Source organism: Hibiscus syriacus, unplaced genomic scaffold, assembly GCF_006381635.1.
Source record: "Hibiscus syriacus cultivar Baekdansim isolate YM2019G1 unplaced genomic scaffold, ASM638163v2 tig00111008_pilon, whole genome shotgun sequence".
NCBI lineage: Eukaryota > Viridiplantae > Streptophyta > Magnoliopsida > Malvales > Malvaceae > Hibiscus > Hibiscus syriacus.
In genome coordinates, this window is record NW_024062951.1 from 1054578 (window position 1) to 1080845 (window position 26268).

General features: G+C 34.6%; 4 protein-coding genes across 4 annotated transcripts; 3 read left to right on the plus strand and 1 right to left on the minus strand.

Moving 5' to 3' along the window:
• The first annotated feature begins 9289 nt into the window (after positions 1-9289).
• Positions 9290-14134, plus strand: LOC120149831 (diacylglycerol kinase 5-like). Its single transcript, XM_039162541.1, has 9 exons — positions 9290-9422; positions 10148-10271; positions 10614-10662; positions 11319-11401; positions 11757-11824; positions 12227-12301; positions 13211-13298; positions 13390-13506; positions 13746-14134. Exons 1-9 carry the CDS (start codon positions 9394-9396, stop codon positions 14079-14081), a joined length of 969 nt encoding a protein of 322 aa, XP_039018472.1. The 5' UTR covers positions 9290-9393; the 3' UTR covers positions 14082-14134.
• Positions 14135-15645: 1511 nt separating this feature from the next.
• Positions 15646-26078, plus strand: LOC120149645. Its single transcript, XM_039162376.1, has 5 exons — positions 15646-15679; positions 23755-23896; positions 24067-24137; positions 24505-24591; positions 25777-26078. The coding sequence occupies exons 2-5, from the start codon at positions 23785-23787 to the stop codon at positions 25798-25800; spliced, it is 294 nt and encodes a 97-aa protein (XP_039018307.1). The 5' UTR covers positions 15646-15679; positions 23755-23784; the 3' UTR covers positions 25801-26078.
• On the plus strand, positions 18885-21283 carry LOC120149644 (vesicle-associated protein 4-2-like). The gene is made up of 7 exons (XM_039162375.1): positions 18885-19191; positions 20138-20208; positions 20347-20428; positions 20521-20639; positions 20797-20874; positions 20972-21091; positions 21178-21283. The coding sequence occupies exons 1-7, from the start codon at positions 18960-18962 to the stop codon at positions 21235-21237; spliced, it is 762 nt and encodes a 253-aa protein (XP_039018306.1). The 5' UTR covers positions 18885-18959; the 3' UTR covers positions 21238-21283.
• Positions 21917-23540, minus strand: LOC120149642. The gene is made up of 2 exons (XM_039162372.1): positions 23174-23540; positions 21917-22744 (listed from the first exon to the last, which is right to left on the minus strand). Exons 1-2 carry the CDS (start codon positions 23523-23525, stop codon positions 22047-22049), a joined length of 1050 nt encoding a protein of 349 aa, XP_039018303.1. The 5' UTR covers positions 23526-23540; the 3' UTR covers positions 21917-22046.
• Positions 26079-26268: the final 190 nt, after the last annotated feature.

A 26268-nucleotide genomic window follows, 5' to 3' on the forward strand; every position in this document is an offset into this window, starting at 1 on the left:
AGCAAATGATGCTCAGTTTGAGTTTGTTGATCGAAAATACCTTTCTTTCGATGACAGATGAAACTGATGTGAGGGAGAGGGCGATTTTTCGAAAATGATGTTAGTGCTCGTAAACTGGTAATTTGGGGTTTTTAAAGAAATTTGCGGCGTTTTTAATCCGAACGCCTCTATAGGTATTTCTTTCGCGGCGTTTTTTTTAAAATTGCCACTAATGTATGACTCTGTCATGGCGTTTATATACAAACGCCGCTAAAGTACAAATATTTTACGACGTTTGTCTCAAAAACGCCACTATATATTACACCTATTGCGGCGTTTTTATAAAAATACCGCTGAGTATAAATATTTTGCGGCGTTTGTTGAAAAAACGCCAATATAGATTACACCTATTACGGCGTTTGTATAACGACGCCCCTAAAGTACAAATATTTTACGGCGTTTGTTGATAAAACGCCACTATAGATCTAACCTATTGCGACGTTTGTATAAAAACGCCGCTAATGTACAATTATATATCGGCGTTTGATTTAAACGCCACTATATATTAACCATATTGCGGTGTTTGTTGATATAAACGCCGTAAAAATTTAAGTATATAGCGGTGTTTTTTTTATACAAATGCCGCTGATTACCTTAATTTATATAAGTTTACTTGATTTTAAATATTCCATTTATGCTCTACATAAACTAACTTTACTATCATGTACTTTTATCTAATTAACAACAACCATACATTTTAATTAAGACAGAATGCATAAAAATACTTAACAACAAAATATATTAAAATTTAGAAACATTAAAGTTATGCATAAACAGTCTTCACCATATTATTCACTAGAATTTAGTCTTCATTGTTCCTTCGTGGGGAAAGGACATAGGAAAGTTGTTTTCCTTGTTTGACGACGCATCATTAAGTTTTTCCTCCGTGTAAACTCTATATGGAGAAACTCTTCATCCATTTCACCAAATAAATCCCCTACCTCCGGTTCACCAAAAAGACTCCTTGCGCGCTTCAGTGCTTCACTTGAAATAGATAACGAACTTTCACCTACAGTATTAAACTTGATTGGAGGTGGCTTGGGAACTGAATCACTTGTTGGAAAAAAATTAAATAGATGCTAGAAACGTTTCACAATAGAGCCAACGTCGTCTTCATTTAGGATAACTCTTGCTTTTGCAATTGAATATTCTTTCAACGCCACAGAGTTACCAAATTCGGTTGTAAACATCGGGTATTTATCCACTCCTCTATCATCGTTCTGAATAAGCTTCGAACATCCTACATACGTGCGATCTATGAAATTTTAAAGTACAAAATAAAAATATAGCGGCATAAACTTTCAGCGATTATTACCTTCAATTAGGAGATTGGCCATGGAAGGGTATGGAGCAATCGGAGTTCCATTCGAGTCATCATCGAGTTTCGACGGCAAGTTCGGACTGATAGCCTCCCAACGATAATTTGATCCATCGTCAGACAAATACGCCACGTGTATATTCCGACAATAATTTCTCTTACTCAAGGCAAAACCTGCTCTTTTTACCACAACCATTTGTTCACGTTTTCAAAAGCTATTATTTTTCTATTCGAAACCGGAAAACCAATGCTCCCAACCAGTAAAATATTATGTATAGATATGAGAAAGCTATTATTTTTCTCAATTATGTTATCTTTCAAGGTTTTCCCCATTTTTAGAATACCAACAAAAATTAAATGAAAAAGTTCAACACTGAGAGAATGGATCAAATCGTGCAATCGTGAGATAACTGTTCGCCGGTGAGAGGGTCGATTTGGTCGCCGGAAAAGACAGAAGACCACGTCGCTTGAAATCGTGTGAGGGTCGTTCTTGTACCAGAGAAATCCCTTTTGAAGATAGCAGCGTTGAAATGATTTTAGGGATCGGGAAGGAGAAAAGGATGGAGCATATATTTACCATGTGGCGGCGTTTTTAATAAAAATGCCACTATAGTACATGTTTTTGCGGTATTTTAATAATAAACGACACTATTGATGAGCCCAATTGTAGCGTTTTTCTAAAAACGCCACTATAAACCAACATATTGCGGCGTTTATCAAAAGACGTTGCTACATTACTACTTTATAGCGGCGTTTTATTGATAAACGCCGCTAAATTACTATTCTATAGCGTCGTTTGTTAGAAAAAACACTACTATAAACAACCCTGTTGCGGCATTTTTATAAAAACGCCACTAAATTACTACTCTTTTGCGGCGTTTGTTGAAAAATGCCACTATAAAGAACTCTATACCGGTGTTTGTGTCATAAACGCCGCAAAATTACCACTCTATTGCGGCGTTTGTTGTAAAAACGTCGCTAACGTATCATTTTGTGGCATTTGGAATGTAAACGCCGCTATATCTCTAAATTTTGTGGCGTTTATGGCACAAACGCCGGTATAGAGTTCTTTATAATGACATATTTTCAACAAACGTATGGGGTTAATATGTGGTTTAATTTGCAGCAATGATATGAGGACAGAAGCAAAGAGGTGGAGGCAGCGTCGGGGGCATCAGTAACAAGGTGTTTGGCTTTAGTAATAAGACGAATAGAAATTACCATTATTTTTTTATCGATTAATCTGAGATAATTATAAGGCAGGTGATATTTACTTAGAAGACTTTTAATTATTTAACCGTGAATCACGTTGATTTTTATAAGTGATTTTGGTTGTGGTTAATCTGAGAAGACAATACGCCACCTTCTTATTTATTACGTTTTGGAAGCTTCTCATTATGACTTTTAAGATTTTCTCTCGGATTCCATGTGACTGCTTGCAGTGTGCAGAGGTTCCACTTCCACAGCTTCAAATATCAACCATTTTTGGTTTCCAATGCCCAATGGGACGTGCATTTAATTCTTACGTTGTATATTCTTCCCTATTTTCTTTTCATTTCTTTTATTATATGGGAATAGTTGCTTAGGTTTTGTGTGATGTGGTCTGTTTTTAAGCAAGAATTGATATTTTGGTTTTTGAAAATATATTTTTATTAAAAACAGTAAACATGACAATAAAGAGCAAATAAAAATGTGTTAGTTATATTATATTTTATCACAATACAATACAATATAATATTTTTATATACAATGCATATTCTTCAAATTTTATTAAACATTAATTATAAATGGGACGATTTATAAATCTTAGTAACATTTTTTAGACTATGTAGTGAAAAAAAAAGATATTTTCCTGAAAGGTAAAAAAAGAGAATAATTTAAATAGGATGATAAAAAAAAATAACTAAGTTGTTTGTTACAATACTTGTAAGATGACATGGGGAGTATTCAGTGTCATTGAGAAGACGTTCAGACAATTGAGCAATTTCTGAACTACACAATACACCGGATTGCATGTAGTACATGCGTCTTCTCTAGGACGTCAAGTATACCTTATGTCTTATTACTTACACCGTAATAAACACTTTAATTAAGAAAACAAATTCTTTATCACCCCATTTGGACCATTTTTATTTTCCACTATATTATCTAAAAAAGTTTGTCGATAATTTTATATAAATTTATTAGTCACGATCAAATCTTAAAAGAATATTTTTATTTTTAAATAATATATTCTAAAGGTTTTTCAAAATATAACATAATAAAAAATCTTATAATAATATTAAATATGGTATAAATATCATTAACATTATTAATATTGTCACTATTTGGACAAAAGAAAAGAGAAGGCGTTGTCGCTGTCATTCACCAAGAGACAACAACCATAGTAACAGATTAACACCCGACAGATCAACAAAAATCCAACCCTACAATTCAAAGCCATGAAATGATTTGTCTTTGTGCCGGTACCTTGAAGAAACAAAAAGCAAAGGAAAACAAAATTCCCTTAACTGATAACTCCACCTAATCCATGAAACAGTACATCAACTTCTCCTAGTGGTCACTCTCATCGTCAACAGTGTTGGACCTGAGAATGGCGGGCCGTTTGATTGTCGGGGTAATCATTAATTTTCCTTCCCTTGACGTCTCTGGTAATGGCGCTTCCGTTTTCACTTTCTGAACATGAAAATTGCAGGCCGAGCACATTGACTGCAGTGTTGCACCTGGAAACCATATCATCTCTCTCCTTCCCTATCTCTTTCATCCAATTGTAGCATTTTAACAGGTTTTCCTGCACCCCAATTCATTACCACATATAGCAAAAACATCAATAAACCAGATGTTCAATTAGCATTTTCAAACCACATTGTGTACTGCAATGTTTTATGGTTCAATGGTATACTGTAAAAAAAGTCGGAACAACATGTTTTACCTTATGTACGTATGAACAGCTGGAAATTGCCTTGTGAGAGCAGTGGAATTGCGAGGGAAATAGTTCATTGGAGGCCAAGAGAAGCGCCGACGCTGCAATTATCGATGGCTTGAACTCTAAAAGCTTTATAGTTGTTTGAGCTTTGAAGATGATCTCAACAGCTCGTGCATCGAGAGCTAGCGGTTCCTATTCTCTGGTACTCTCAATTATGGGTTATTGTAGAGAGCCAGTGGTTCCTATTCTCTTGTCTACTGTGTAGATGCAGACTACGCAGCTTCGGTAGAGGACCGTCCCTCGACATCAGGGTACTGCATTTACTTGGGCGATAATCCTATAACTTGGTGCTCTAAGAAACATTCGGTGGTGTCTAGATCGACTTCAGGGGCTCAATACAAGTCTCGCAAACTCAATTTCAGAGCTGATATGGGTTGAACAATTATTGATTGAAATTGGTGATAGTGTGGAAGAAAAATCGGTTGTATGGTGTGATAACATCTCAACGGTTTCTATGGCTGCCAACCCTACTCAGCATGCATGAATTAAGGATGTTGAGATTGATATGCATTTTGTTCAAGAGAGAGTACTTGCTGGTCAGGTAGTCGTTAATTTTCTGCCTTCTGCAGCACATATAGCCAATGTTCTTACCAAGCCTATGTCCCTATGCCTTTTTGCATCCCTACAACCAAGCTTGGAGTTGTTGCTATTGATGAAGGACTTCAAGAACAGAAAAAGAACACCAGAAAAAATCATAGAGTATTATGATGATTATCATTGGTGTATAGCTTAGCTGATTAGTTTGTTAACTAATAGTTGGTCAGAATTGATTAGTCCATCCGGTTAGTCTAAGACTATATATATGCAATGTATTGGGTCTTTGCTCATTAAGCAATAATACAGAATTATATTCTTTCTCAGCCAAAATCCCTAGAGCGCTGCAATATTCTTTAAGCGTATCTGTCGTTCATATTTTTAACATTGCTGTGATGTAGATTATTTGAGCTGCATACCCATGGTGCCAGCAATTGGAAAAAAAATTGAAATACAATTTTATGCCCTACACTTGCATCAAGTCGTGGAGCAAATCAGCATAGTCATCATAGTACATGTCGTCAAAAGGTAATGGCAGCTGAAATCCACCCTTTTCCAAGGATGACGTATTACCACCGTCTTGGTTGTAGTCGTAGATATTGTCTACAACGAAGGGCTCACTCCAGAAATCTCCACTGCTTTGAACTTCATATATTTCCGAAGAAGGAAGAAAATAAGTGTCTTCTATACCCCTAATAACATTTAATCCAGACATAGATCCTCTTTTTTTCTGTTTTTTTTATCTGTTCGAACCCTTTAATTTATGCTTGGTCTCTTCACCGAATCTTCATGTCTGTATCTGCATTTTCTTTGTTTTTGGTAAGATACTGACTAGTTTAGGTAAGAGTTGTTGGATTTGCTTTTGACTTTGGTTTGTGTTTGTCTCTCCATCACTGTTGATTTGGACTCTGATCGGTGATGGCTCGGGGCTCAGCGATCGGCTCAAACGGTGGCCGGAGATTATTAGCGCGCAGTAGTGGCTGATGAAATTATGGTAACAAACCCTAAATAGGTTTGGATCTGGCATGGGGCTCCAACCGGGTTGAGTGCTTTGGGCTTGTAATTGGGCTCTGAGTATGGCTTGAATTGGGCCCTGAATTAGCTTGTATTGGGCCTGTAAAAGTTATAAACAAGATTAATAATAATAATTAATAATAATAATTTTTAAATGCTCGGACAAAAACGGGTGTCTACAATTGTATTTATTTAAGAGTAAATAAAAAAATCAGGGTCTCGTGGATCTCCGGCTCAACTTATTGCACAACTCAAATGAAGCCCCAAAAACGAGTTCCGACTAATATACAAAGAGAAGGTAATAAATCCAGTATTGGGTTTATCTTATGCACACAACAAAGAAGAAAGACGCACTATAACAAAACTGTACATTTGTGTCATTTTTTTACCTATAGCGGCATTTTAAGCGCCGTTAAAGTTCGCGGCGTTTGGTAACAAAAAACGTTGCAATAGGTAACGATATATAGCGGCGATTGTTGAGGTTTAGCGGCATTTTCCCCACAAACGCCACTATATACCATATATTTTGCGGTGTTTGTATCCTAAAAACGCCGCTATAAACCATACCTTTAGCTGCGTTTTTCCACAAACGCCGTAAATGCGTATGTATATAACGGCGTTTTCTTAAACGCCTCAAAAGGTTAAGATATTTCGCGACGTTTTTTGGATACAAACGCTGCTAAAGCTCTAATATATAGCGACGTTTTTAGGATACAAACTCCGCACAATGTATGGTATATAGCGGCGTTTTTTTACAAACGCCGCTAAAGAACACAGAATTTAAACAATTTAAATATTTTCTTCGATTATCCCAAATCTATTTTTTTTCAACCTGTTCCATTATCCAACAAACATGACATCAATAACATCAAACTCTATATCCATAACAAGCAACATCAAATCCAATATAATAAATAAAAGTTTTCATTAACGTAATATCAGTTCAGTTAAACACGGTTCAGTAACATTAACATATTGTTGATAACATAAATGATACTATGATGGTGGATTCTGAGGTTGCGTTTTTTGTAACATCTGCATCATAGCATCGAGTCGTTTTTCAAATTCTTCACATCTCTGTTGATATGTTGTTTCTTTCTGTGTTGCTGCTGCTTCTCTCTGTGCTACCGCTGCTTCTCTCTGTGCTTCTGCTGCTGCTCTCTCTGTTTCCCTTGCTTCATTTTCGGCTTCCATGTTAGCCATTTGTTGATCCATCTCAGCCAACTTTTATTTTAAATGACAAACTTCTAATTGGGAGATTGAGACTGTGATGATGTACTGTGATGAATTGGTTCCAAAATATTTGGTGGGAGTAACGAATGATCCTTGACAGCGCACCCTACTCGACAAACTTACGTAGCATACATTAGTTAATCACGATAATTAACCAAAGCATTAGAAGAAGCCAATTCAATCGAATCTAATTACCTTAATCCAAGAACAAGCATTAGAAGAAGCCAATTCAATCGAGAAATCACCAAAACAACCCTAAGAGCAAAAGAAAAACACGATTCTTTCGACGGAACAATGCAGATTCGATAGAAATTTTAAACATACACATAGAAGGATCCATTGACATGATCAATCACACAAAAAATCCTAAAAGGAATTATTGAAATAAAAAAATTGAAAAAGACAGAATGAAAAGGCAGAAATGAAAGAGGGGAATGAAAAGAATGGAGATACATGTTGTGAAGTTGGCAACACTAGAGCACCTCAGGAAGAAACAGAGAAATACAACAAGTACACAATTTCAAGGAATAAACAGGTAAGGTAAAGACAACTAGAACATTGTGTCAAGGAAAAAAACACTAATTGCAGTAGAATGTTGCGATAAGCTTGGATTATATAGAACTTCATAAGCAAGAAGGCTTTGAATGAAAGATAAAATGTTATATTTTGATAACACTTTCTAAGTTCCAACCGTGTGAACTAAAATTGCATGAAGAAGTTGTGGGATCTGCTAGCAAGGCAATTCCAACATAGTCACTAACCTAAAGCTACAGCAATATGGCATAAATGGTACATCTTTTCATGATAAATATCAACTAAAAAGAGAGCAGCATAACACTTCACATGTCAAAACAACAACTTAAAATGAAAGGATAACAATATTTAAACAAGGAACAAAAAAATGATAACATAACAGCAGTAGTGCAGTACCACAGTTTGAGGGCAATGACAACTAAAGTATATTTATTCTAAGGAAATAAACCAAATGAGAGGGAAAGAATAAAAGAGGCAATGGAAGAGAAACTGATTATTGAATTTAGGAGATTACAATAGTTTAAATAAACCCACATGATGACTTTTAATAGGACTTTTCTGTTAAAGATAAAATTCTATCTAGAAATATAGATTACAAAGACTCCTATGACTTATTTTTTCTTATCATAAAAGACTCCTAAACAAAAAAAGACTTGTACATTGTTGATTCTAACAAAATTCACAAATGAAACACACACCGATATCTAAAGAAGGGAGTTTCTCAAATATGCCATGGGGAATGAAGATAGGAACATAACAGAAGAAAACCTGCAGGTCGCTAAAGAAAAGTGCATTTGCAAATTCTGCTAGATTTCATCAGCAATATGAGAAGGAAAAAAGTCAAATAGGTAATCATTGGGTTAAGGATTCTATAAATTAAAGTTGGATTAGCAAGACATGTAAGCGTAAACCGTGCTCAATGATATGATAAAGGTTTGGCTAGCAATAGTTAATGAAGCACCGGTTATACAAAATTTCCAGTACAAAAAGAGTAAAACATAATATCTTTTCAAACCAATTAAATGCTCACCTCACATACTCATGGCCCCATGAACCAATGTCGCCTTATGAACCCTGTAACACCCATAACCCGTATAATTATACCTATACAGATTATAGATGTTATACGTATTTGTAAAACCATTTTTTTCAACATACATTTAAATTTTTTTCTTTAAAATGATGATTGATATTATAAAAATATCATTCCATATAATTTATAATTTATTATAACAAATTTAATTCAAAAGATTTTTATATTATGAACAGTACCCGTGAACAGTGTCGATGAATAGTAGGGGAATCGGATTCCCGGTTGGGGGAATCGGTACCCAAAAACTATTTTGATATGTTTTCTTACTTACAACAATGAATTATTGGCCATGCTGCAATTGTTTTCCGCTCAGGACATGCACTTATTTGGCTTAGTAGTATTTGAAGTCTCTATCTAAGTTTCATTTCTTGTTTTTAAAAATATGAAGCTGAGCTAAGTTTATACTCTTAAAGTAAAATAATAATAATAAAATAGCCCTTCCTTCGAATAAATTTGTAAAGTTGCAATTCTTGATTGACACTACAGTAGGCAACATGCATCTGCTAGAAATCTCTATATCATGGATAATCTCCATCAAATTTGAGAGCTGTTGAGTTTTTATCTAACTTGCTTTCTAAATTACAGGGAAAGAAGAATCCTGGTACTGATCGTAATTCTGTACTGTCATTCTTGGAACAAGTAATGAAAGCGAAGGAAATGAAAATAGACAAGTAATTTTGTTGTCATGAGAATGATTCCTCTCTCTCTTGTTCTCCATCTTTCACGCACACACGTGCTTGAGGTGATGTTAAACTTGTAAACTGAAGAACTCTGTGATTTGGCATGGTGCTGATGTAGCCAAATCGTGTTTTGAACATCCTTTTTTCTTTGAATAGATGTTTTGAATATCCAATTTCAGTAAATTGGTACTTTGCCTACCTTTAGAGATGCAATATACTCCACCTCTAGTATCGTCTAAATGTTCACAAGCAGAAAACACCAATCAATCCTGTGGCCTTGTATTAATGTGCTAGGAAGTAGGCAGTGGGAAAGAATAATCATCTATTAATTGCCAACTCTTCGGGTGTAACTTCTAAATGAAGTTCTGGGAAAATTACATGATAAAATTTTTTTATGGAAAAAAAATTCTAGGACAATTATAAGGTATAAAAACAGTCATTCCTGTTTAACTACATTGTCAAGAGAACCTTTCTTTCCCCATCTTTTGATTCCTTTCGCCATTATCTCTACAATCTGTTTTACGGAGGCCAAAATTTTGAGAAGCATTTTGCATCCCTTGCTCCTTAACTATCCGAGCCAAATTTATAGCTACATAACTGATTTATCTATAAACATTCTCCTTCCTACATTGAATTTGTTTTTCAGTTAAGTTACAGGGTTGACTAACATAAGGAACTTCAGAATACTTACCGCTATATGCATTTTTGTGGTTCAGTTGGCATATTCTCATGAGGATGAGAGCTCCGAAGGAAGGTTCATGTGATCCTATTGCACCTCTGGAACTACCACACTCTTTACATGCATTTCATCGTGTCTCATCAACAGATGAACTGAATGTGGTGAGACATTCTACTGTTACCTCCTTTGTCTTATGGTAATATCTTTCCCTTAATCTATGTTTTTATGAGATCAAGAATGTGTACATTTTTTAAATTATCTTTCCTAAATTACAGAGAAAACTTTATATACCTTTTCCTGATTTCAAATGCTTTTTTTAAGTTCTTTCTGATTATACCATTGAATATTTTAGCACATAACTTTCCCTCGCACCTTGGATTTCAAATCCAGTTTTCTATCTAATTATTAAGTATTATGAAAGAAATGCAATATGTGTAAAGAAAAAAAACATATTTTGTATTGTATTGCATTGCATCCTTACACAGAAAGTTTGTGCTCCTCAGGAAGGTTGCCATACATTTCGTGGAGGATTCTGGAATTACTTCAGCATGGGTAAGAGTACTTCCTTGGTTAAGTATTCTAGCTGTTAATGTTGTAAAAATAAAGATTTCATAATCTTCTTTTTTACAGTGTTTTAGTTGTACATCTGTTTCCATAATGATACTTAATGTATAATTGGTTTTCTGCTATCATCAATTAACTTCTCTTTCCATTCCTTTTACTTTCTGTTGCCTAATGGAATTTGAACAATCCAGTAAACAATATATGATACTGTTAAAGATAAGATTGAACAAAAACTTTTCCAAATTTAAGGTTTCCTTAAACCTTTTGTTTTATTTGCAAAGTTTGTCTGTACATATGTTTCTTGAACTTGGATTTGAGTGTCAGAAACGGATATGTTTCCTACACAGGTTTGATCAATATTTTTTTTCTAAAGTTTATTTTACTTAGGATCATATCCCGTACCCATGTTTCTATATGCATCGGACTTGGTTGTTGTACATAGGTATTTAAGTAGAACATAACAAAAAGAGCAACATAGGCATGTACTATCATACAGTCTCCTTTCTTTCCCATTTTTGCATCCAACATAAAGAACAGATTTGTTTATTCTCACCTTCTAGTTTTCTGGTGCACCCATCTTTGTTTTAACATGACAATTTGAATATTGGTTAACCTTATCTATAGCGTTATAATGTTGTCTACAGGAATGGATGCTCAAGTATCTTATGCTTTTCATTCCGAGCGAAAGTTGCACCCTGAAAAATTTAAAAACCAGTTGGTTAATCAGGTGTAGTTCTCTCATAATGTCATCTTCTTTGCTTGATTGATGCAAGGGCACTTGCAGCCAAATCATTGGGGTTTTCCTTAAGCATGTTACATGATTTACTGCTAGCAGATGTTATCATGATAGACTTATTCTCTTTCACAATGTTTTTCATCTGTCTTTGTTGGTAATTTAATACAGATTTATCTTGTCTAATGGCATGCACTTTTTTATGAAATTTAGAAATGTTTGTATTTTTGTGTTCCTTTGTATATATGTATATCTTACCTGGATCTTGCTTGTCTTTGATACTGGTTCTTCCTTGAAAATATGTTCCAGTTACTGAATTTTTCATGTTCCCCTACCTTATTTCTAACAGAGCAATTATGCAAAGCTTGGCTGTACCCAAGGGTGGTTTGCTGCTTCTATTTTTCATCCTGCTTCAAAGTGGTTGGTTGCCTTTTTATCTTTATGTGTGATAGTTAAAATTTTCTATTCAAATCAAAGATTAGGCTAACATTCAGGTTTCGTGGATTTTCATTTCATTGAAGATTGGCTATTTTTCTCTAATGAATTTCTTGATAATGGAAAATAAAACATAAATTCAAAAGAAAAACCAGGAAGGTGGAAGAATTGATAATAAAATTCTTATATGTTCCATATTTTACTACCAAGGTAAAATTGCATTTTAGCCTTTCATTTTGAAATAAATTATTACCATATGTATCCAGAAAATGTCCTAGTCTTCTAGGTACTAATAGTTGGCTGGATACTATGGAACATCTCTGGCCGGATAACTCCTCCTCCTTTCTTAGGAAATTGAAAATTTTATATGATCTTAAACTTCAGGAATGTTGCCCAGCTTGCAAAGGTGAAAATCATGAAGAAACATGGTCAATGGCAAGATCTCCACATACCACAGAGGTAACTTCCGGTTGGTCTAGAGCTATTCATATTTGTCATATGTGAAAGAAAACAATCTGTTCATACCAAAAATCTTGATTATGACATAATGTAGGAGAAAAGTATAGCGATAAGGTTCACATCAGGTGTGAAAACATTGATCACAACTCATAAGAAGCATTTGCTGATAAGATATATAGCTCATGATTCAGTTGTAACTTGTAGGAATCATTTTTCTGCCTAAATGGTAATTTTCATTTTATATATTACAATAATTAAAGCCAATATTGACTTAAAAGTTCAAAATCTGCATTTTGGTTCGATCATCGAGAAGTGACGGTTAGAACCTGCCAAATCTCTAGAAGTTGGGTTACTGATTCTTATATCTTTTACATTAGCATTTAGTTATTAATGTTTCCATGTTAGAAATTCATTAATAAATAGTATAAGCGAATAAGTGTAAAAGAGATTAATGAACCTAAATGAAAGAACGGAAAATACCCATTAGTTCTCTGGTGTAAAGAGAAAAGTGGTAATTCCCTATTCATGACAAATTTTTCTTAGACAGATATATATGCAAAAGTTGGCCATGCTATATCATAAAACTTCTTAAGTTCCAAACCCGTATCTTTTTGAAAGCTTCAACAACATTTTCAACGCATAATGTGGTTCTCATGGCTTTTGGGCAACAAAGATGTCTTTTTCATCCATCTTCTCTAGTTTTATGCCCTATTTTTGTTAATTAGATGATTCATGCTTTGCATGTAGCAATGAAAACATCCATGGAGAGCTTTCTGTTAAGTAAAACCATGATCTAGTGTTTGTTTTCAGCTTTTCTGCTTAATTTCCAATTACGGCTTTCCCGTACTTACCCAAGAATGCTTCTAATATCTTTCCCTTCTGTCCCCGGACCCCTCCCAATTTAAACAGCATAAGGTCGATCATATGCCTCAACTTGCCCAGCTTTTCTGGTGGTCTAAATCCTTGGGGAACACCAAGTGGCAGAAAAAAGAACGAGGTTAGTTCCCATTATTTACGATTTATTATATCTGACATTTGTTTTGTATGAATCTGATGTATATTTTTTTTGTTCTCAACCAACTTTACAGAGAGACTTGACTGCACCTTATGTAGATGATGGCCTTCTTGAAGTTGTTGGTTTCAGAGATGCATGGCATGGGCTCGTATTGCTGGCTCCAAAGGGACATGGAACTCGCCTAGCACAGGTGATATTTAAAGAAAGCAGGCATAATTCAGTAGTGAAGCCACTTGATCTTTGACATCTTAGTTCATTTTTCTTAATTTTATGGGGGAATTTCTCAAATGAATGATCTAAATATTGTAAACACCTATGCCAGCATGCAAGCATAGACGCATTTTTTTATCAACATTAACCACTTTAGGTGTTCAATTCAGTAAACTACTTGTTTGGCAACATATGTTTTGTTTTTGTTGTGGAAATTAGGCACACCGAATCCGCTTTGAGTTTCACAAAGGTGCCGCTGAGCACACATACATGAGGATTGATGGGGAGCCATGGAAACAACCACTACCAAAAGATGACGATACAGTTGTAGTTGAGATTTCCCACCTGGGACAAGTGAACATGCTCGCCACTCAAAATTGCCGATCGAAAAGCATAAATGATGTTACATCCTCATCAACTCATCATAACGATGAAGACGACGACGACAATAGTGATGAAGAAGACTCCAGATCTGGGGGAGACGAGTTCAGGAAATTTGGTGCGGCAGACACATTCAGAATCCCAGACGAGCTTGATATTTCTCAACTTAGTTAAACATATAATAATTCATTACTTATTCTGTTTAATAATGTTCGGATTAATTTATGTTTAAAAATCTTTAGAATCACTCTTGAAACATTTAAAACCCTAAAAAGCTTGAAGCAAATGAATGAGGATTTCATGTAATAATAGAATATACAAATGGTTTAAAGTTGATCCTACTAACATTTACAGAATCATTCAGGTTATCTTTAAGAAATCAATTGAATATATACAAATGGGGTTTTTTTTATAGATTAGCTGGTAAGTTTTTGGTTTAACAAAAACTAAATTGCAAGTTGCACCCCCGGTGTTATGTGTCAGTCTTATCCTCTGAGTCTGAATGATGAACGTGTCCAGGGTGTTCATCAACTCACATTCACATATGCACGTATGTCTTCTGCCTCCAATCTGCAACATTCTAAAGATATTTTTTTCCTTATGTACTTTAATAGTAAAGTAGAACCCTAGACAAAATAAGGGAGAAATGAAAAATGTAGATATTGCCAATCTGCCATTTTTTTTATTATAAAAAAAGTAGGTAAAGTATAAAAATGATGTTTTATTGAGTTTCAAAATTATTAAAAGTTATAAGATTATCTCACAACTATAAGTAACTATTTTGTTGAGTTCCCGATTAATAAAAACAATAAAATGATCACTTAACTATTCATATATTTCAAACTAGTATTTTTTCCGTTAAAAAATTGACGGTTGTCTGAACTGTACGTTAACCTATTGAGATATGATAAAATCATATTTTAATGATGTCTACTAGCATCGTCGTTACTTTCAAGCACTGACTTGATAACATAATATTTTAATCACTAATTTGACGATGTTATACAAATAGAGACTCAATCCACAAAATATAGCTCAATAGTTATGAGATTAAATTTTATCATATCCCAATCAACATTTTAACGTCATGCTCAGACGATTGTCAAATTTTTAACGGAAAAGAACGACTTTGGATCAATTGAATAGTTGAGTGATTATTTTGTAAATTTTATAGTAGGATAACTCAACAAAGCATAACCTTATAATTGAGAGATTATTTTATAACTTTTAATAGTTTAAGGACTTAACAAAGTCACACCCTATAGTGGAGGGACTATTTGTGCATTTTTACCCAAAAAAAAGTGGGAAACCTGTTAAAAGAAAAATATAACAAAGAGTGTTTCAGAAAAGATTGAGATGTATATCGGGATTGATTTTTAGTCATTTCAACCTTTCTAAGCCACTAACATGCATTAGTACCTAAGATTACCTGGCAGTGTTGCATTTGCTACCCACTGCATTTGTCTGTAACAGTTGAGATACTAAGGTTAAAAAAACTACAGGTTAGAGGCCATTAATAACCTATAAATTGCAGCAAAATACAAACCCAATTGATGCTTTTGTTGGGTAAACCCATTGGTAGAAAAAGATTATGAAAATCAACTCTACAGGCTACATATATTTGTTTCCCCTAAAAACCTGGAACTACCATTTTAAAAACTGATATTTGTACCTAGGTTGTCATTATATAAACAAGATTTTCCAGGCTTTACCGTTCCAGGCCAATCTCTTGTAATTTTCTCCGGAAATCCCTTTCTTTCTTCTCTCTCTCCGGATCACACACAATAGAGAAGGCAGAGATGAGCTCGAGGAACACAAGCACCCAAGGCCAAGTTCCGAAGACCGAGTCGGGTATGGAATCTTGTTCAAAGCAAGTTAGAGGCATTTCAGGGTCCTTTAACCCAATGAATAGTGATAAATCTGGTAAAATTAGTAATGACAGCAAGCTTAAACAGGCTGAAGAGTCCCTCCGGACTGTGATGTACTTGAGCTGCTGGGGTCCCAACTCCTAAAAAATGTCAACAAAAGCTGATCCAAAGATTCCCAGCCTTTTACTTTTGAGTGCTTTCACTTGTTCTAGAGCTGTCTAAGAGTCGACACAGTATGCATATAGAAGGTATAGTATCTTTCTTCTCTTTAATTTGTACATTAAAGTTGGCTGTAGTGTATCGTTAGGTTTTCTGGCTCTCTTGTACAAATAAATTAATAATAGTATGTATTAATCTTAAGTAGTTTTTGATAAATTGTTGATGACTGCAAAAACCTTGAAATGTTGTTACTAAATCAACAAATGAACAAGAAATAAGTCAGCAGCGAAGAGAGTTTATTGAAATTAAATAATGCTGGTTGCCGCACATGGAAAAGATACCGTAAAGCATGGTTGTTGCTTTGGGCCATAATTGGAAGCAGGGCTAGTCTATATATATATATATATATATATATATATATATATATATATATATATATATATTTAAGAACACTAAAACTAACGACCTCTTAAATATGAAACCGAACAAAATATGAATAAATATTACTTTATAACTATTTTAGAATGGGTTCGAACAGTTACGTGATGTGCATATCATGTGCGTTGTCAATAACTAAGAAAAAATATAATAAATATGAACCCTCTTATCTAAATAAATTCTGCAAGGGCTTAGTTTAATTCTGAGATTCATCATATCCAGTAACCTCTTAAAAGCATACCCTCTAAGCCTACCTTGAAGCTCACGGGCTTTAGATTAAGAACCAAATTCAGCCTCAACTTTTTTTTGATTTCGATAATTTGATAAATTTTGCTTGATTTTTTTTATCTTATAAGAAGAGAAAATTTTGTTATATTAAATTTTATATATATATTAAATTGTTCAACGAATGATTAGATTAGAGAGATGAATAATTTGTGTACGGATCCAATATTGTTTATCTAGTGTATTTTAAATTTGAACAATCTGTAATACTGATTCAGTCAGAGTTTTATAATAAATATATAATATAGTGCTATTTTAATATTTTTAATTAAATTGACGTCTGATTAGTTTATGATACTAAATATTTTATAATTAGTATATATATCTTACTCTTATGATTTTATTTATAACTTATTTTTAGAAATAGCAAAGTTGAATGATAAATGAATTGAGGACGGATATAAGATCTTACATCAGGGGACAATTTTTTTAAAATAGATAAATTTTTAAAATTTGAATGGGCGCAATTAAATTATTAATAAAAAATATTTAAAATATATGAAAATTTAAAACTTTTAAGAAAATAATTGCCCTCACCCATCTTCGTCAACAGATCCCTAGTATAGCTCCAAAGATAGGCAAAAGTAGTTATGAGAGAAAGATTATTTATTTTTAAAAAAAATGTTGTAAGCTAATTGCGTGAAATGTTAATTTCAAAAATATATAATATTTGATGTTCAAATTCTTATTTTCATAAGTTAAGAGTTAAACTTTGATAGTAATCGTTAAAAAGAAAAAAGTTAAACCCTGATAGTATCCATACATAATACTTAAATTAAGGGGGGAAAGATCATTTTGAGGATACACGTGAAGTATATGAGGAAAAAAAATATTTACCGAAAGAAATAGTAAAAAAAAAACGAGAGTAGTAAGTAACGTTTGTAATCTTAAGAGAATAGAATAATTAAAATAAATATTAATGAGAATTTAAATGAGACCAAAACCATGTTAGTATAAATGTGGATATTCATTTCTTCCGTTCATATAAATAAAAAATGATATTTATTTAAAAATTATTTTAAAATAAATAAATTTTATTAACCGAAACTACAAATTACTAGTGTACATTTAATGATTTCTCTAAAACATTAGTCATAGCAACTTTAATTCCGTAGGTGTTGTTGGGGGAATCATTGGACTGTCAAAGCAGATTTGATATTGGGAAGCAAAAAAGGAAAGATGTTTTGCTTTTTCTATTATTATTATTATTATTACTTATTTGATTATAAAAGAGGGAATATATGTGGATTTACGGGTCTGTTTGTTTCTCGTAATTGGAATTACGGAATTAATTTTCCCCGAATTTCTGTGTTTATTTCACGTAATTTGTTTCACGTAATTACAGTTAAACAAACAGACCCTACGTGTTGTTATTTAAATGCTCCAGCCTCCAAATACATTTCATTCAAAACGGCGCACTTCATCATCTCTTCTCATGCCTTATGCCTCAAACAAATAAAAATAGTCAAATCAAAAGTGTAAACTACTTATTTAGTCATTAAAATATTTTCACAGTTTTATTTTGATCATCTAACTATTTTTTACATTTAAAATCATACCTAACATCACCTTTTGATCACTTTTTCGTAAAAAATTAACAGTAATATCAATGTGTCCCATAATATAATGACACATCAGTAATCGTGATTAGAATATAATTTTAGGTATGATTTTGAAAAGGTTTATATCACAAATAAATATTTAAAGTATTCTATCTTTTTTATTTAAGTATTTAAAGTATTCAATCTTTTTCATCTAAGTTCTAAAAAGTTGACACGTGACATTAATTAAAGAATATTTTAGGTACTTAGATTAAAAAAAATTGAATACTATAGGTACCTATTTTGATCAAAAAATACTTTAAATACTTATTTTGACAAAATAAGATAACTTTAGGCATTTATTTTGATAAAATAACACTTTAGGTACTTATATGAAGAAAATGATATACTTTAGGTGTTTATTTATAATATAAGCCTTTTGAAAAAAATAATTAAGTGACCAAAAAGTAAAGGCGAGAATAGATGCTGACTAAATACTTAGTTTAGCCAAACCAAAAATACGTTGTAAGCGTATGTTAAGTAGCTTTCAACAACAGTGACACTGACAACTCAAAGCACACCCCCATAACTGATATAAAAACATAGTTTAGTATTAATTCGTATCCAACCTTTTCCATTTACGAACAAAATCCCACCCTTGTTTTCTACTTTTTATTTGCTTTCCATCCATCTACTGAACTCCACAAACACAGACAGATCCAAGGGTTGAAGGTGAAGAGCAAGTTTGGAGTCTTTGCAGAATGCCGTTTTGGCAGACGAATAGTAGCAATGGCAATGGCAATGGCTCTTCTTCTTCTTCTTCTTCATCGTCAATGGGCAACAACAATGTTTATCAGCAGCAGAGCCAAAGTAGTCAGCTCGGTGAAAGATCAACTGTGACTTCTACAAATTCTCTTTTTTCTATGGCGAGATCTTTGCTTCCTACTCGAAGGAGACTTAGGCTTGATCCTCCCAACAAGTTATATTTTCCTTGTAAGAATCTGCTGCTGTTTTCTTACCTTTAACTGGGATTTGTTTTCTATTTCCCTTTTTGGCTCTTGGGATTTGGTTTTCATCGCATGATTTTGTCAGTTTCTGGAATTGAAAGGGGTCCTCTTATTGTAAATCAGTTCCTTCTTTGCTTGAGTATCTTGAACTATAGATTGTCCTATACTGGTTGATTTGTTGATTGCTTTCTTTACTTTGTCTGATTTATCTGTTTGAGTTTGAGAAGATCTAAAATGCTAATGGTATAATGACACAATTACGCTTAATGTTTGTATAAATGGTCACTTTATCTTTATTTTTCTGTTTTGAGTATTTTGATCCCAATATTTTAATTTTTTTTATCAAAACGGTCTTTATTGGACGGAAACCATTAGTTGAATAATAATCATCATATGTTGCCGCCGTGACATTTCCGCTTGTGTTCGGGCTGTTTCGATCTAAAAATAAAACGGTGGGATGAAAATGCTTAAAAAAAAGAATAGCAGACAAAATGACCATTTGTGGGGACGTTGGGGGTAATTTTGTTATTATGCCAATGGTTATCGCTAATCGAGGAAGGTTTTTTTTCAATTGCTAAAAGTAAGATTCTTTCTTACCTTGAATTGCATTTTGAGTAAATAAGTGATTTGCTAATTGCTAGTAAGTTATTTCCTGACCGTTTGTAGAAATGGTCAATTGTTGTTTCGAGTAACTGATACTCTGATAGATTTTATCAAAACTTGATGATAATAATAATACTATTGTTCCCTCTTCAATATTGCTGCAATTGAGGTTTCAGTTGTCTCGTCATTTATCATCTTGCTGTGTTCTTGAGACTTGCTTGTTAAATGGTTTTGATTATATAGTTTGTGTGCTTCATCGGAACCTTTTACCTTTCGCCGTTTATCGTTCATGTAGTGTTCTTGACGATGAGCTTGTGCTATTTTTGTAGATGAACCAGGTAAACAGGTCAGGAGTGCCATTGACATTAAGAACACCAGCAAGTCCCATGTAGCTTTCAAGGTGTGGAAGATGTTTTCTTACTCGTTTTTATTCGTTACTCCGTGTTTGATGTTGATGTCCGAGGTGTGGTAAAAACATGTTGCTAGTGATTCTATGTTGGTTAAGACCATCTAACGAGTGACCTTGTGGATCCTACAGTTCCAAACAACTGCACCAAAGAGTTGTTACATGCGACCTCCGGAAGGTATACTTGCTCCCGGTGAAAGTCTTATCGCAACCGGTAATTGATCGACATAATTAACTCCTTGCACTTTCGAGCCTGGAAGAATACTGATGAAAAAGGTTTTAACGAGTTATTTTCCTGACAAGCAGTTTTCAAGTTTGTGGAACCTCCGGAGAACAACGAGAAGCCAATAGAAAAAAAGAGCAGGGTTAAGTTCAAGATTATGAGCTTAAAAGTGAAAGGAGAAACGGATTATGTCCCGGAACTGGTATATTCTGAAGGCTTTGCTGTTTGACCTCAACTTTTGATTTTAGTACGAAGAGCTCGGTTACATACATAGTATATTTACGATATAGATTTTCATGTCGAATAGTACTGCTATGCTACTCAAGTATTGAAAATGTGTCGTATAACAATTTGCACAGTTTGATGAGCAAAAGGATCTGGTTTCAGTTGAGCAGATTCTACTTGTAGTTTTTCTTGACCCAGAACGCACTTGTCCTGTAAGTAATCACAACGTAATATTGGATTACTTGTTTATCTGTATTCTTGCTTGTTCCATTTTTGAATGACCATTGTGTTCCCCCCTCCTTTTCCAAGGCACTGGAGAAACTTAGACGTCAACTGGCCGAGGCCGAGGCTGCACTCGAATCGCGCAAAAAGCCTCAAGAAGACACCGGTCCGCGAATCGTTGGGGAAGGGCTCGTTATAGATGAATGGGTGAGGCATCCAACTTGACGAATTCAACCCGAATTTTTTTCTTCTAAGTTTTGAACATGCAATCCTAATACGGTTTCGGTTTGTAGAAAGAACGAAGGGAAAGATACTTGGCTAAGCAGCATGTTGAAGGTGTTGGTCCTACATAGGTGTGCAATCTTTTCTTCATTCCTCTGGGTTTTGTGATTGTGTTGTTGAGTTATTTTTTTCATTCCATTTAAGCTTGCAGATGAATTCCATTTGGTTGCGGACTGTCCCCAATTTGTTGTAGATATTGTTGAATTTGGCAGGACCGATGTTATATCGTTCTTATGATTTTCCTTTATGCTGTCGCTTCTTCTTCATCCAATCTTCCGATGGTCGATGCTATTTGTCGATCATGTTTGTATTACCTCTTCTCTTCTCTGTTGAAGATTTATGACAACTAACAATACTTATCAAGCGAATCCATCGCAAGTTAAATAAAGATAGATTCGTTGCATCCCTAATAACGACTTTCGTAATTTATCTGGTATAACATATGGATGAACATATGCTATTTGTAGATCATGTATTACCAAAATTATTTGCATATATAATATGTAAACGTAAAAAGATGACACGTCAATAAAACTTCCTTAATCTATAAAAATGGATTAAAACTAAAATTTGATGCATACGACAACAGAAAATCAAAATTATGAAAGTTCGTATATAATTTAAATATTTACCATTTTTAATTTAGGTTAAAAAAGTTTCAAAATCATTCAAGTTCACATATAAATGGTTTCCCATGGTATTCCGAATGTCCGTAAGTCCCATTGTGACGGAGCAAAACCGAAACATGTAGGGGAAATAGGCTGTTATTCCCAAAATCATGAAACGAATTAACAGGATACAAAATTATTTCCCAAAAGAACATGCCAGCCATTACAAAACGGATGAAACACCAACGTCGTTACAGACTGATTCCGTGTCCTCATACTATCATCCATGTCAAATGCCGGTAACCAACCCACTTGGCAGTAAGATTGATTCCGATGGCCAAGGCTGCACCTAATAATGGCATCGGAAGCCGCTTCTCTGTAGCTATATCTTCTGTTTCCTCCTTTACTTCTGAAAGCTTCTTTGAATGGTGAAAGATAGCTAAAGCTAGATACAAAGTAATCACCAGGACCCTAACCCAAGGCTCCCCAATGGCAGCCATTACAGCTGCAACAGGCAGTACCGATGTAACATCGTCGCGCTTTTTAATCAAGCGTGAAAAACTATATAACCCCAACAAAAGAGTCCAGTAGAGTGGCTCAGAAATATAGCCAGTCACGGCTGCATAGCCAATGAGACCGGATATAGTGAGCATATACGGCTGGCAGCTAACCGAGTTGGGAACAGTAGCCTCAGCAATAGCAAGAACTGCCGATGCAAGCACAATAATCACAGTAAGTTCTTTAACAGCGGCATATGCCACGATTCCGGAATAGAAAGCTCTCACGCTATAGATCGCATTCTCGATACACCTGATCATGGAGGTGATTGGATCTCCGATGAAATGGAAAGCAAGGGCAAGAACAAGTTTCAAGAGGTATCCGACAAAACGAACGACACCGAGAGCAGCATTTCTCCAATTAGATAGCTCCAACAAAACAGCTCTCCATGCATAGAGAAGGAATGCCGCGGCTGCACATAGTCCACAGAGAAAGTGGATTAGTTTGCATTATTCTAAAACTTCTGGTAGCAATGTTTAGCTTTAGACTAGCTGGAAATAAACTTAATACGATATTATCAATCATCAGTCAGTTGAAAAATCAAAAGTCTGCTTCAAGAGCCATTAAATTCTATGGGGGATAATGATTAAACAAGAATCAGATACTGATATAAATAATTGGTTTAACATGGGATTTTAACTAATTACATGGTGAATCCATCAAGCAACTTTAATGCCAAAAGAAAATGTTGTTCTCCCTAAAAAAATTTAGTTCGACCGCAGAGTGTGTGAGAAAAAAATGATTCTGAAATACTAATTATAGATACCAAATGTAATTACCCCAAACTATTAAGAAAATTAATTACATAGTTAATGAAGGTATAAAACTTGAAGAAGCTCACCAACAAAGAAAGGCCACCTAACAGGAGGATCAGAAGCTTCTTTGGTCAAGTATCGAAACCTCTCCGGCATCGTACTCTCTCCTCTCGCCAATCTCTCCGCTTCATCAACACCACCGTCTTCTCCTCCATTGCCAGCATTTGCATAAAACTCGGGTTTTCGATTGCGGAAAAGCCCATGCCTTTCACCAGAAAGTGAAAGAAAAATGGGGGCCGGCCTGGGTTTGAAAGCTTGGATTTTTAAGGGAAATGACCGGAGGGTTTGGGGGCGGGATAGGAGGACTGTGTACCGAGAAAATGGAGAAGTTTTGGGAGGGACAAGAGAGAAATTAGAAGCAATTGTGGGGATCGCCATTGAAAGTTTAGGGTTTAGAAAGGTTTCGCCATTTTGGGAACAGAGGTTTTATCCTATATTTTAGCAGGTCTGTTTGGTGAGAGGTTGGGCTACATTCATCTGGATTTTCTTGGGTAATTACTATTTAGGCCCATGAAGGACCAATCCATTCGGTGCAGTTCATCTTCCTAGTCGTATTGTCACTCCCATTTCCTTGGTTAACTGCATCATCAACAGTTCCCTTCTCTCTCCCTCTTCCTAAAAAAAAGTAACTATCAAGATGGCTACTTTGTTGGCGGCTGCAGGTCGCAGAGCTGCTACTCTAGCAAGAACATCGGCTCCGTCTCAAGCTGCCTTTCTCATTCCTCGCCGTGGTCTTGCTGGCGCTGCTGGTATTCTCTCCATTTAACCCGATTTTCGTTTTAACAATTTAAAATTTTAATATTTGCCTTCAATAGATGCAAATTTTGTCAGACTATTTCAATCTCTCTTACCTGATCTTAGAAGTAAAGATCATGTTTTTACCCCCAACATTTCTTAAACTACATTTTGCGCTTTGCAGATCACCATGGACCCCCGAAGGTTAATTGTTGGCAAGACCCACTGAACCCATCGAAATGGAAAGAAGAACACGTGAGCTTGTTTCTTTTCATACTTATATTTCAGTTTTGCCCCTTTTTTTCGTTACCCTAGTTCCTTTTCTTCTAACTTGCAGATTTTTATTTTTCCAAAAAATTATTTTATACACAAAAAAATTATTTTATACACCTAGTTTAAACTCTCCGTGATCACTGCGCATTTCATATATTTGAAGTTAAAATTTTGTTGAGTTTGATCAGCTTTTACATCACAGCATATAATCTGATGCTTTTACCTACCACTGCACTATGTACTAGATAGACACTTTTTTTTTAATCACTGTGATGTAATTTAGTGGGAATTAGATAAGTTGCCAATGTGGACACTGTCTTGACTTCTTTTGTTTTTAATGGTTGTTCAGTTCGTTATCGTCTCGATATCTGGTTGGGGTCTGCTTTTCTTCAGTGGATACAAGTTCTTCACTAAAGGCAAAGGCAAGAAGGAAGAGGTATTTTATACTGAACTCGTGTTGTTATTACATTGGAATCTCTGCGTTTTCATTTCTATTGTCCTGTGAATATAATGGAACTCGAGGAACTACCGAATGTATCTGTGACTACAATGAAAGGAAGACATTGAACGCTCATGTTTTATCCTAACCTCCAATTTTTAATAAGCATCAGTTAATTTGATATCATCCTCTCCAATCTGTTGCATTCCCTGAATTCTGAATCAAAGAGCTTCCTCGATTTGTTGAGAATGCTAAAGCAGATTTTGCTTCTATACCCCGAAGTCCGAATCTAGAAGCCTGAAATCTTTTTCCAAACATATTTGAGATAAGCTCTCTGAATTTTTCTGAGCACAACTGCAATTAAAGTTAATCCTTAGGTCTCTGTTGAGCACAACTAAACTAGCTAGACTAATCCCCAACATGTTTATCAATAAATGATCCCTGGTTTCCATTTCTCATCACAAAATAGCACAATTTGTGTTAGTAACTTGTAAGAGACATCCCATGAGCTAAGTTTGTTCTTATTAGGAAGTCTGTCCAGAATTACCATCCAAATCGCTGATGTTGTGTCTAGTAAGAACGATATAACTCTATACAATCTTATGCGTGATTGCATTCCAACTTCTAGATGTTGGCTGCATGATACCTGGAATATGAGTTGAACCAATTAACTTCATATGCTGCTACTTGGCTTGATTAAAATCTCCTCTCGAGATGACCTTAGGTTAGGTCAATGTTTGTTGTGGCTTTTCTGCTGAGTCAAACATATATCTCAATTTTTTTGGAGATTTTTGTAGTAGATAACTTTCTGATTGACTATATTGTAGAATATTTTACAATTTTAAATAAAGTTTATTTAATGCCAAGTTTTACAAATAGAAGTCTTTTAAGGTCATTCAGTAATGCAAATTCTCAGGTCATGTGTAGTTTTCCATACAATACTGTCTTTTTATTTTGGAGACAGTTAAGTCAATGTCTCCCATCACATTCCACTTGTTGATGGTCTCTGCTGGGATGACCCTGTTTTATTGAGAGCATCTAATAAAAAATTGATAATGGGGTACTTAGCAGTTTATAAACGCATGATGGAATGCCTAAGCATGCTCTCAGATTTACATTATTGTTGTGCATCTATTATAGCTTCTCTGTTCAACATTCGTTTTAACTTTCGTTTTGTGGCAGAACATGGTGGAAACGGCACATTAAAGAGGTTGAAGCTTGTACTTTTTGACAATAATGCATGAATAATGTATGGCTGGAACTTTCATGTCCTTGGGTATAACTTTTCTTTGCTGTTTTCTTTTTCTGTTGGAGAATGGTTACCGAGTAAATTCAGAGTTCAGATTCTTATCAGTGAACATACAGCCTGTTTCATTGGCTTGTCCTGTTGGTAATGGGATGTAACAGTTTTTAAGACCCAAATTCTGTCGATGAATTGGAACAGTTAATGAACTATGCATTTGTGCATGTTATCTTGATTTTAAGCGTGGCAAATAGAAATTAATAGTTATGCTTAATGTTATGTGATATAATAGGTTTGATATTATAAACAGCAGGATCTTGAAGTAATTTGAATACAGTACAGTTGACCAAAGTCCACAAAAGATTGTGTAGAAGTTTAGTTTTAAAAGGCGCAAAGAATACGTGAAGCCCAGGTGCAAGGTGAAGGTGCGC